The sequence below is a fragment of the Globicephala melas genome, chromosome 17 (genome assembly GCF_963455315.2).
Source record: "Globicephala melas chromosome 17, mGloMel1.2, whole genome shotgun sequence".
NCBI classification, from domain to species: domain Eukaryota; kingdom Metazoa; phylum Chordata; class Mammalia; order Artiodactyla; family Delphinidae; genus Globicephala; species Globicephala melas.
The window spans coordinates 78,961,696-78,972,867 of record NC_083330.1 but is presented as its reverse complement, the minus strand read 5'-3'; the positions used below and the strand labels follow the sequence as shown (position 1 = coordinate 78,972,867).

General features: G+C 68.1%; 2 protein-coding genes across 2 annotated transcripts; both read left to right on the top strand.

Annotated features, from left to right (window-relative positions):
- The first annotated feature begins 276 nt into the window (after positions 1–276).
- NAPRT (nicotinate phosphoribosyltransferase) lies at positions 277–3,730 on the top strand. The gene is made up of 13 exons (XM_030876173.3): positions 277–557; positions 647–774; positions 854–936; positions 1,191–1,321; positions 1,429–1,544; positions 1,804–2,000; positions 2,077–2,217; positions 2,511–2,595; positions 2,683–2,763; positions 2,858–2,960; positions 3,046–3,200; positions 3,303–3,410; positions 3,497–3,730. The coding sequence occupies exons 1-13, from the start codon at positions 332–334 to the stop codon at positions 3,581–3,583; spliced, it is 1,641 nt and encodes a 546-aa protein (XP_030732033.2). The 5' UTR covers positions 277–331; the 3' UTR covers positions 3,584–3,730.
- Positions 3,731–5,434: 1,704 nt separating this feature from the next.
- MROH6 (maestro heat like repeat family member 6) lies at positions 5,435–10,825 on the top strand. The gene is given in 14 exon segments (XM_060287278.1): positions 5,435–5,686; positions 5,841–5,993; positions 6,163–6,317; positions 6,903–7,020; positions 7,206–7,390; positions 7,476–7,613; positions 7,728–7,842; positions 7,952–8,095; positions 8,156–8,329; positions 8,500–8,667; positions 8,919–9,038; positions 9,295–9,397; positions 9,509–9,574; positions 9,709–10,825. Coding segments are annotated over 14 exon segments (2,133 nt in total). The 3' UTR covers positions 9,951–10,825.
- Positions 10,826–11,172: the final 347 nt, after the last annotated feature.

Genomic DNA, 11,172 nt, shown 5'->3' with positions numbered 1-11,172 from the left:
TCCAGCTGGACGTGGAGTTCGAATTGCCCTCTTCCACCGTCTCCCCGCGCTCCCCGGACTTGGCCGCGCGGCCTGGGGCAGGACAGACCATGCTCCAAGGGGCCAGGGGGAGCTGGGCTGACCAGCGAGAGCACAAGTCCCCACCTCGAGCCACGGTCCGGCTGTCAGAGAGCGTCCGGAGGCCAGCGGCCCGCCCTGACGGTTCTGGTTGCCAGGAAAGGCAGTGGCTCCACGGTGTCCCAACCCGCTGGCGGGGCGGGCCCTGGCCAGCGCGGCGTCACGCGGGCGGGGCGGCCAGAGTCCGGGGCGCCAGGGCAGCGGCCAGAGTCCGATGGCGGCGGAGCAGGACCCCGAGGGGCGCGCGGCGGCGCGGCCGCTGCTCACCGACCTGTACCAGGCCACCATGGCGCTGGGCTACTGGCGCGCCGGCCGGGCGCAGGAGGCGGCCGAGTTCGAACTCTTCTTCCGCCGCTGCCCGTTCGGCGGAGCCTTCGCCCTGGCCGCGGGGCTGCGCGACTGCGTGCGTTTCGTGCGCGACTTCCGCCTGACGGACGCAGGTAGCCGACCCCCGGCCCCTCACCCCGCCAGCCCCCCGCCCCCGGCAGCCCCGGCGAGCCCTCGCCACCACGGCCTCTGTCGCCCCCAGACGTGCAGTTCCTGGCCTCGGTGCTGCCCCCAGACACAGACCCCGCGTTCTTCCAGCATCTTCGTGCCCTCGACTGCTCCGGGGTGACGGTGCGGGCCCTGCCCGAGGGCTCCCTCGCCTTCCCCAGCGTGAGTGCCAGGGGAGCGGGGCACGGGGGGTGGGCCAGAGCAGGGCCGGGTGGCGACGAGCTGACAGCCCGCCCCGCAGGTGCCGCTGCTGCAGGTGTCCGGGCCGCTCCTGGTGGTGCAGCTGCTGGAGACGCCGCTCCTCTGCCTGGTCAGCTACGCCAGGTGGGGCCCGGGGCGCCAGGTGGGGCCTGGGGCGGGACACCCGCCTCCCGCCCGAGGCCGGAAGCCTGGGCTCTCCGTGAAGGAGGGCTGACTTCCGGGCCCGGACCCGTGGGGCGTGGCCCCTGGGGGCGGAGCGCTGAGCCGGGGTCCTGGCAGGGGCCTTCGGCTCCCGCTGCTCGGGTCCTCGGGAGAGGCAGCGCTCTGGGTGGCTTCCCGGCCGTCACTGCGGGTCCCCTGCCCCCTTGCTCCCGCAGCCTCGTCGCCACGAACGCCGCGCGGCTTCGCCTGATCGCAGGGCCGGAGAAGCGGCTGCTGGAGCTGGGGCTTCGGCGGGCTCAGGGCCCCGACGGGGGTCTTACCGCCTCTACCTACAGCTACCTGGGCGGTGAGGGCCAGGAGACGGAGGCCTGGTTTGGGGGAGGAGGAGGCCAGCCCTGAGAACCCCCTTCAGTGCCTGAAGTCCCCCAACTTTGCCTGATGCCCTGACCCCAGGCTTCGATGGCAGCAGCAACGTGCTCGCAGGACAGCTGCGGGGCGTGCCGGTGGCCGGGACCCTGGCGCACTCCTTCATCACCTCCTTCTCAGGCACCGAGGTGCCCCCTGAACCGGTCAGTACCCCTGTCCCCCCAGCTGGACTCCAGAGGGCAGACCCCCCAAGCCGAGCCCTTCCCAGGGAGCAGGAGAGGCCAGTCCCTGCTCTGTGCACAGGCAGATACCACGCCTGGCCCACCCAAGCCACGCCGGGCAGGTGGTCTCAGTGCGGCACTGGGAAGCTGGCAGGCAGGTGGCTCAGACTCTCTGCTGGGGTTGAACCAGTCCCCACCCTGCGCTCTGGGTCCTCCATCCTTCACCAACTCTTCTCCATAGATGTTGGCTCCAGCGGCTGGTCAGGGCCCCAGGGTGGACCTGGCTGCCTGCGTGGAGACGTGGCTGGAGCGTGTGTGTGGCCACCTGGGGCTGGGGGTGCAGGAGACACACCGGGGTGAGCGGGCGGCCTTTGTGGCCTATGCCCTGGCCTTTCCCCGGGCCTTCCAGGGCCTGCTGGACACCTACAGTGTGCGGAGGTGAGGCCCGGGCATCCCCCAGGGTGGGCTCAGCAGAGCAGCAGCAGACCCCCTACTCCCGTGTCCCCACCTGCAGGAGTGGTCTCCCCAACTTCCTGGCTGTAGCCCTGGCACTGGAGGAGCTGGGCTACCAGGCAGTGGGAGTGAGGCTGGACAGTGGCGACCTGCTTCAGCAGGCTCAGGAGACGCGTGGCGTCTTCCGAACAGTGGCGGCCCAGTGAGTTCCCCTGGCAGGGGCTTTGCCTTCTGAGAGATCCCCTCTGGTTCAGGAATATTGGGATGGGACAGAGGGAGGGAGGGACCGTGCCTCTCCCACCGTGAGGCTCTCTGATACGCTGCTACCTCAGTAGAGGTACTGCAGCCTTGGCAAAGAAGCTGGGGTGGGCTCGCTCAGGGGCCCATAGAGCCAGTGTGGCTGAGGGCAGATTATCAGGTGGCGGGGAGACGGCATGACTGGGTTGGGAGGGGGCCGGGTGAGTCAGGGGCGTTTGAGGGCTGCCCCCGTCACAGGTTCCGGGTGCCCTGGCTGGAGTCCATCCCCATTGCTGTCAGCAACAACATTGATGAGCAGGAGCTGGCCAGGCTGTCCCAGAAGGTAGGCGGGGCAGGGGCAGCCCAGAGGGTGGCTCGGCGGGCCCTGGGCCTGCAGATGCTGGCCGAGCTCATTTCCCCTCCCCCCCAGGGCAGTGAGGTGAACGTCATCGGCATCGGTACTAGCGTGGTCACCTGCCCTCGCCAGCCTTCCCTGGGCTGTGTCTACAAGGTGGAGAGAGTCCGGGGCCCAGTGGGGATGGGCTGGGGATGGACCATGGGTCCGGGGAGAAGGGTCCAGCTAGCTCAGCACCCTGTCCCCGTAGCTGGTGTCCGTGGGAGGCCAGCCGCGGATGAAGCTGACCGAGGACCCCGAGAAGCAGACATTGCCTGGAAGCAAGGCTGCCTTCCGGCTCCTGGGCTCCGATGGTGAGGCCCCGCCCACCCTCCGCGGTTGAGCTCAAGGCCCCAGGCCCCGTGCATGCTTGGCGCCCTCACATGCGCACCCACGCAGGGGCTCTGCTGTTAGACGTGCTGCAGTTAGCAGAGGAGCCACCTCCCCAGGCTGGCCAGGAGCTCAGAGTCTGGCCTCGAGGGACCCAGGAGTCCTGTACCGTGAGGCCGGTGCACGTGGAGCCGCTGCTGCGACTCTGGGTCCAGCAGGGACAGGTGACCGCCCCTAGCCACCCACCCCCTTAGCCTGCACCTTCAACTCAAATCAAGCTCGGACATCTGACCTCGAGCCAGCCCCTTCCTCCCTCTTCCCCCCAGCTGTGTGAGCCCCTCCCATCTCTGGCCGAATCTAGAGCCTTCGCCCAGCAGTCCCTGAGCCGTCTGAGTCCTGCCCACAGGTGGCTCGAGCAGCCTGCGCTGTACCAGGTGGGTGTAGGGCCCACATCATCAACCCGCCCTGTGCCCTCTCTCCCCCCATGGCCACCCATGGTCCCCCCCTCTCCTCCCTGCAGGTGGCGCTGTCTGAGAAGCTCCGGGCCCTGGTGGACAGACTGAGTGCAGAGGTGCCCTCTGAGAATCCCCTGCTGGGAGCTGCCTGAAATGAACATGAGTCACTCACTATCCCCACAGCTTGTCATGTGTCATTTCTTCACCCAGCCTGCCACTCACTGGACCCCCAGGGCTTCCCAGGGTGGGCTGGAGTCAGGAATCAGCATGAGGGTTCATCCTCCCAGGGAAGACCCCAGCCCAGCCAGGGCAGGTAGGCAGCCCCGTGCTGAGGCCTGAGGTCGGCTAAGGCCGGTGGGGTGGGGGTCGGTATCTGAGGCCTGGGGAGCTGGACTGTAGGAGCAGATCCGGGCAGGACAGGGCAGGGCTGTGGGGAAAGGGAGGGGGCTTTGGTGCCCAACTAGGAGCTGGGGGGGTTGGTTACTGGAAGACCGCTCCATGCTAGAGGCCCGAGGCGGGCTGGGGATCCAGCCCAGATGGGGGAGCTCCGGGATGCCCCCCGGGCGGGGCAGGCTCGGTGGACGCCTCAAGCTTCCCCAGCCAAGGAGAGACCTGGGTGTCCCCTGCCACTGCTGCTGCCAGCTCTGTGGGACCCTGTACCCCTGGGCCCCACCCATCTGGCTCCCTGTCGGCCCTGGCATCTGTCACGGCACGGACTAGGCCTGGGCCTTGGGGACCCAGCTCCCGCCCCTGCAGTCCTGGGAAAGGAGAGGAGGGCTCGGGGCCTGCCTGCACTAGAGCTGGTGGAGGTGAGGGAGCAGGGACTGGCTCAGCTCTGGGCACCTGGCCAGGGTCCTGGGCTGGCCCTGCCCCTGTGCGAGCAGGCTCGTCGGGTCTCCACCGGCTTTGCCTCCGGAGGAGCCACTCAGGAGAGGTTGGAGGCCCTGCGGGACAGAGGGCGGGGCCTGGGCTTCTCCCGCCTGGGCGGGGGACACAAGCAGGCCAGGACGAGGGGGAGTGCCGACTGTCCAGGGTGCTTCCCGGAGCACTTCTGCCTGCCCAGGTATTTGGCCAGACCAGCTCTTCTGGCTCCCCTGGACCAGGCTGGGCAGTGGCCGCTGCGCTGCTGGGTGAGGGCGACAGCGGGGATTTGGGGCAGAGGCCCGGTCAGGCCAGCCCTGGGGAGCAGGAGGCTCGGAGAGAGACACAGACTCCGCCCGCCACCGCCACACACATATCAGGACACGCACCAGGCCCCAGGTACCCACAGGTCACCACTTCTGAGCTTTACACTTTCTCAGTGCCAGGACCCAGACACTCCCCCACCCACCCACCGTGATCCATCCAGTGATGTCAGTCACCTGCAAGGGCACCTGGGAGGCACAGGGCAGCTCCTCTTGCTTCCGGCTCCCCCCCAGGGCTGCTCCAAATCATCCCCATGCCCGGGATGTCCGGCCGGGTCAGGATGCAGAGAGGAGAGCCCAGCCCCCGGCCGCAAGTGCAGCCTGGACCTGACTGCTTCTTTAGGGCTGAATCAGGCGAGGCCTCAGCTCAGGGCTGGGCCCAGACTTCTAAAACGTGCTGGGGCCTCCTCAGAGCTGTCTACACCTGCCCAGGATTCCCTGCCCAGACGGGTCGGAAGTCAGGGTCAGGGACCCTTCCCCCCGCCCCTTGCAGATCCACTGTCTCCCAGGGACCTTGCCCTTTTCCCAGGTCCTGGTGGGCAGAGCCTAGGCTGGCCACTCACCAACAACAGTCTGGGCGGGAAGACCCTTCAAAAGCCCCTGCAGGCACCACACCTGGGGACACCCCCGTGTGGCTCCCCGACCTCCCGCCCCCACAGAGCATGCACACGCACATGCACCCACACGCTGCCACGCCTGTCCCTGGGCCCGCCTGCCTGGGGCCTGCTTCTAGGCCAGGCCTGGGCACGGCTTCTGGGAGGACCAGTGCCGGGTGCTGCAGGCTGAGCCCGGCTGAGCAGCTCAGTGTGTGCGGCGGCCATGGCTGGGGGCGCGCGGGACTGGGCCCAGGGGGCTCCTGTGGGAGCCCTAACCCTGACGGCTCTGGCTGAAGGGATCCGGGCCAGCCAGGGGCAGCCCCCGGGACCCCCTTCCACCGGCCCTCAGCCCGAACCTGAGCTTGAACGCGGGGTAGAGCCTGGGCGGGCAGCCGCCATTTCCCCAGCTGGCAGTGAGCCCTTCTCCCAGCCTCCTACCCAGGAGCCAGTCCCTGAGGGACCCGGTCTGCATCTGGTGAGCAGGAGGGATGCCTGGGGGGTAAAGGGGGACGGAGCTGGGAAAAAACAGAAAGGCCACGGGGGTTTTGTCAAGAGCTGGGACGGGGTGGGGAGGAAGAGAGTGTGAGAGGCAAGGGGGTCTCATAGTCTCCCCTCGCCCCCACTCCCAGACTCCCCAGAGTTCCTTGGAAGAGGGGGCCCTCGCAGACCTGGCGTCGTACACGGCTGCCTGTCTGGACGAGGCTGGCTTTGCGGGAACGCAGGCGACAGCACTCACCCTGTCCTCAGCCCTGGAGGCCTGGGGGGAGTGGCTGGAGGACCAGGTTAGTCCCCGTCCCCTCCCTGCCCTTGGAGTCTCCTGCCTGGTCCCCTCCAGGGTTGGGGGCTAGAGGGAGCAGCCCCCTTCAGGCCGCAGCTGCTTGGTCAGGGTACTGAGGGTAACGTGCAGGGGTCACGGAGACTGGACCACTGACGTCCGCCCCTCCACGCCAGGTGCACGGCCTTGTGCGAGGGCCGCTGGCACAGGTGCCTAGCCTGGCAGAGTGGAGGCCCCAGCGGGCGGCCCTGCAGGTGCTGAGCACACTGGCCCTGGAGCACTGTCGGGCTGTGGTGTGTGCGCTGCTGCCGTGCTCACTGTCCCCGGACCGGTAACCCGCCCCGCCCCGCCAGACGCCGCATCCCCCCCGCGGCCCGACGCAGCTTCCCTCCCCTTTCCGGCTTGTTGTGGAGACTGGCCCAGGGTGGGGTGGGTCACAGCGGGGCAGGGCCTTCCCTGCCTTCCACTCCTGCCTCTCACCCACTGAGGGTCCTCAGGGCTGGCTTCCAGGCTTGGGGCCTGCCTTCTCTCTCCAGGCCTCTCCTGCAGCCCAGCCCGGCGGGGTGTGCTTCCGAGCAAGCCAGGTGGCTGCTGCACCCCGGTGCCCATGGCTCTTTGGTGAGTCTGCCCCAGGAGAGCTACCTGTGGCTTTACTCTCCACGGTGATTGTTCGTGATGCCAGGCCTGTCTCACCGCTACTGGCCAAACAGGGTCTGCGTGGTCCCGCCGGGCAGCTGATCCTGCAGACTTGGCTCCGTTGTGGTCTCTGCACAGATGCCACTTATTTTGTTTCTCTGGGATTGCGGGGTTGATTACCTGCCCCTCCTCCTGCTGGAGTCCCAGTGGCCGCCTCCCTGACCTGGAGACGCCCCTCATCCCAGCGCCAGGCCCTGGCTCACACGCCCCGTGCCCCCAGGGCGGCAGCCGAGCTTTGGCGTGGCCTGAGCCAGAACCAGCGCGTGAATGGGCAGGTGCTGGTGCAGCTGCTGTGGGTGCTAAAGGGCTCGGCCAGATGCCAGCTGGAGGCACTGGTGGTAGGTGGTATTGCCAGGGACTCCCCTGGCCCTGGCCCAAGGGGACAGGAGCGTCTGGGCTCAGGGGTTTGGGATCAGCAGGCTCTCACCTGAGTCACACCCATCCATAACGTCTCTCAAGCATAGAGGCTTTGTCCTCGCCCTGTCTGCAGTGTCTGAGCCTGAATGAGCCCCTTGTTCCATAGGCCACTCGTGCCCTTGGGGAGATGCTGGCTGTGTCAGGCTGCGTGGGTGCCACGCAGGGCTTCTACCCGCATCTTCTCCTTGTGCTGGTCACACAGCTACATGAGCTGGCCCGGGACCCATGCCCCACTGACATCCCCAAGGTTTGGGCCCCATCCCACCAAGGGCTACCATACAGCCACGCCAGGTGAGGGGTGCACACCGGGGGGAGTGAGGGCTGGGCCAGTGCCCTCCTGGCCCTCACTGCCCATTCGTCTGCTGCCCCCCCCCAGCTGCACAGTGGAGGCCTTGAAGGCCCTGTTCACTGGGGATAGCTGCTGCATGGTGGTCACGTGCATGGAGCAGGCTGGACGCTGGAGAAGACTGGTGGGAGCCCACACCCACCTGGAGGGTGTCCTGCTGCTGGCCAGGTGCAGGGCAGGGGTGTGGGATAAGAGGCAGGGGCATGGGGGTTGTTGGGTAGAGGCTTCGTGAGGGGCGAGGCCGGACGCAGAGGGAGAGCTCCCACTTCCGCCTCATCACAGTGCCATGGTGGCGCACGCCGACCACCACCTGCGAGGCCTGTTCGCGGACTTGCTGCCCCAGCTGCGCAGCGCGGAAGACGCACAGCGCCTCACGGCTATGGCCTTCTTCAGCGGAGTGAGCCCGCTTCCAGGATGGGTGGTGAGGGGTGACCATGGACTTGGCCCCTAAGCGGCCGGGCCGGCACGGGAACGCGAGCGTGCTGACCCTGTGTCCCCCCGCCCAGTTGTTGCAGAGCCGGCCCACCACACGGCTTCTGCGGGAGGAGGTCATCCTGGACCGGCTCTGCGCTTGGCAGGGCGACCCCGAGCCCACCGTGCACTGGCTGGGCCTGCTGGGCCTCGGCCACCTGGCGCTGAACCGCAGGAAGGTGAGGGGCAGGACTGGGCGGGGTCTGGGCGGGGTCTCCCACGAGTCCCCGTCCCTGCAGGTGCGTCACGTGAGCACGCTGCTGCCCGCGCTCCTGGGCGCCCTGGGCGAGGGTGGCGCGCGGCTCGTGGGCGCCGCACTGGGGACGCTGCGGAGGGTCCTGATGCGGCCGCGGGCGCCGGTGCGGCTCCTGGGCGCGGAGCTGGGACCGCTCCTCCCACCGCTTGTGGAAGACGTGAGCCCGCCCCTCCGGCCCCGCCCCTCCCGCCGTCACCACCCCCTCCCCGGGCTCTCCCAGGGTTCCCCAACCAGGGGGCTCCTGGCCCCCAGATCACGCCCCCAGACGGCAGCCCTCCGGACACCCTCTCTCTGCTGGCTCCGCCCTGACCGCGCCCTGCTATGCAGGCCCGGGACGCGGTCCGCGCCTCGGCGGTCGGGCTCCTCGGGACGCTGGTGCGGCGCGGCTGGGGCGGGCTCCGGGTGGGACTCCGCGGCCCCCTGCGGAAGCTGGTGCTGCAGAGTCTCGTGCCGCTGCTGTTGCGACTGTATGACCCCAGCCGGGACACCAATGAGGTCAGTCCCCCCAAGACTGTCCCAGGGCTGTCTCCATCCAGCCCCACCCATTCCCACGACAGCTGCCTCTCCAAAGATTACAGGTCGGGGACTTCTCCCAGGACCTCAGCTGCAGGTGACATGCGCAGCCAGGTTCCTGGTCTTTTCTGGGCCGCCTGCACCTCCACCCCTCATCCTGGCCACCTCCCCCCTCCCAGGCCATTTCTTGCCACTTTCTGGGCTCCTAACCTTGCTGCCTTCCCCTGTTCCAGAGCTCAGAGTGGACCCTGACCCTCTGTGACCAGGCCCTGCGCTGGGGCCTACTGGAGGAGATGGTCACCGTGGCCCACTGCAACAGCCCTGAGGCCCTAAGCTGCATCTGCCACCGCCTGGTCAGTTGGGGGAGGACAGTGACAATGATGGGGTATATGGTCAGCTGCCCGCTTGGTCCAATATACACCAGGGCCACTCCCCCCAAACTGAGCCTTCCCACCCTTGCAGTCAAGGTGGTGGCAGGTCTAAAGCCTCAGGTCCTGATGCCATGTCCCGGGGGATCCCCAGGGCCCTCAGCCCCTGGACTCACCTCTGCGGCCTCCTTCCCATGCAGAATTGGCCCTCCTGTCCTGCTATGAGCCCTTCTGTCCCCAGGTTTAGGGGTACCCGAGTCACGTGCCCCGCTTCCTGAGCCAGACCCAGGGCTACCTGCGGAGACCACAGGACTCCCTGCGCTGGGCAGCTGTGGTGCTCGTGGGTAAGGCAGTCCTGGTGTCACACTGTCCCTTGCACCTAGGGCTCTGGGAGCTGGGCCAGCCCCTCCCTGCTGTGGGCAGGGGGCCAGCACTCAGGGTTTGCTTTGGTCCAGGCTTCCTGGTCCATCACTCAAGCCCCCGCCGCATCAACCAGGACCTGCTAGACAATCTGTTCCAGGGTGAGGACCCGACTCACCGGGGCATGGGGTTCCGGAAAGGTGGTGGGCGCTAGGGTGGAGCGGATGGGAATGGGTGGATGGAGAGCTGGGGCCCTGGGGCCCTCCCGCGCCATGAACTGCCCTGTCCCCCACAGACCTGGGGCAGCTGCAGAGTGACCCTGAGCCCACTGTGGTGGCAGCGGCACAAGCGTCCACCCAGCAGGTGGTGCTGCGGGCTCAGGCGCAGCACCCTCCCTGCCGTGGGTGCCTCCTGCGCCTTCCCTGCCCGGGCCGGCGCCGCGCCCACCCTGCCCGGCCCCCACCAGTCTACAGAGACAGCCCGTTCCAGCACCACCAGAGCCCCGCTGGCCCCTGGGGCTGCTTAGGACCAGGCTGAGCCCGACTGGCCCGCCCCCCACCGCTCTGCGGCCAGTCTTAGCAGGGGCACATCTGCAGAAGAGGCCCCCCCTTGAGGGGCACCCTGGGCTCGGTGCTGGGCACCAATGCCTGCCCCCCGGAGCCACGCAAGGCCTGTTGCACACAAAGACCCCTCTCCGGGAGCTCACCCCCCCAGACAGCCCTACGACCTAGAGGGGGCACGCACCTTCTGACGGAGCACCATTTCGCCCTCAGCCTCTTGCCTCGTACACCCCTGAGTCCATCTGTCCCCCCTCAGCCCCCTGCCTGGATGACACCTGACCTCCCGGGCCGAGGCCTGGTGGGGGCCACTGTGAAGCTGACACAGCCCTGGGAGCCGGCGCCGTGATAGGCCGCCCTCTGCCTGGGCCCTCCCGGCCGCCCCAGCAGCCCATCACTCCTTGTCACGTGCTCCACTCCTGGCTGGCCATGTCCTGGCCTGAGGTTCTGAGGTTCCTGGCCAAGAAGCACTGATCTGTCCTCCTGTCCACACCCGCTGCCCCACAGCCTGGCCCCGTTCCTGCCCCTCCCCCGCACTTACCGTGTCAGACCCCACCTGGGCCTTCTCCGGAAGCTGTCCCCGACCTCCCCACTGGACAGCACGGACCCGAGATGACACCTGCGGGCTCAGGTGTGGGCTGCCAGCATTCGCACCCCACTAGGCTGAGCTGTCGCGCCGGCACCCCAGCACCCTGCTCAGGGGTGAATGGAGGCGTGACTGGACATGTGGGGAAGAGGGCCCTCAGGACGGCTCCGAGGCCGTGACCCAATCCATCCAGACCCTGGACGGGCGGCTTCCTCCACCTGGAGTGCCCACCTTGAGGTGTCCTCTTGCCCTTTCAGGGCCCCCCCAATGCTGCCTCCTCAGAGCAGGAGGCCTCAACTCACACAGCCTCTTGGAGGCTGGGGTCCTGCCCATCCCTGTGGAAAGCGTTTAAAATAAACACACGGATCCTAGGGGTTCAGCGTCTGTCTGGGGCCTGGGTCTGGGCCAAGGCTGGGTTCTGATGCGCTGGGCCTGGTCCGAGATCAGGCTGGGGCTGAGATTACAAGGAAGACAGCACGTAGCCAGGAGTTTGGGTCAGCTCCGGGGTGGGCGGAAGGCCAGGCAGGTTCCACCCTGAGCTGAGAAGCTGTGCTTTGGGCCTACGCATGCCGAGCCAATGGGGCCGGGGCTCAGCAGGAAGGGGTTGGGGTCTCCT

Coding starts and splice junctions, on each gene's coding strand:
- NAPRT (XM_030876173.3), top strand. CDS start 332: ATGGCGGCGGAGCAGGACCCCGAGGGGCGCGCGGCGGCGCGGCCGCTG. Junction 937..1,190: donor TGCCTGGTCAGCTACGCCAG/GTGGGGCCCGGG, acceptor TTGCTCCCGCAG/CCTCGTCGCCACGAACGCCG. Junction 2,218..2,510: donor TTCCGAACAGTGGCGGCCCA/GTGAGTTCCCCT, acceptor CCCCCGTCACAG/GTTCCGGGTGCCCTGGCTGG.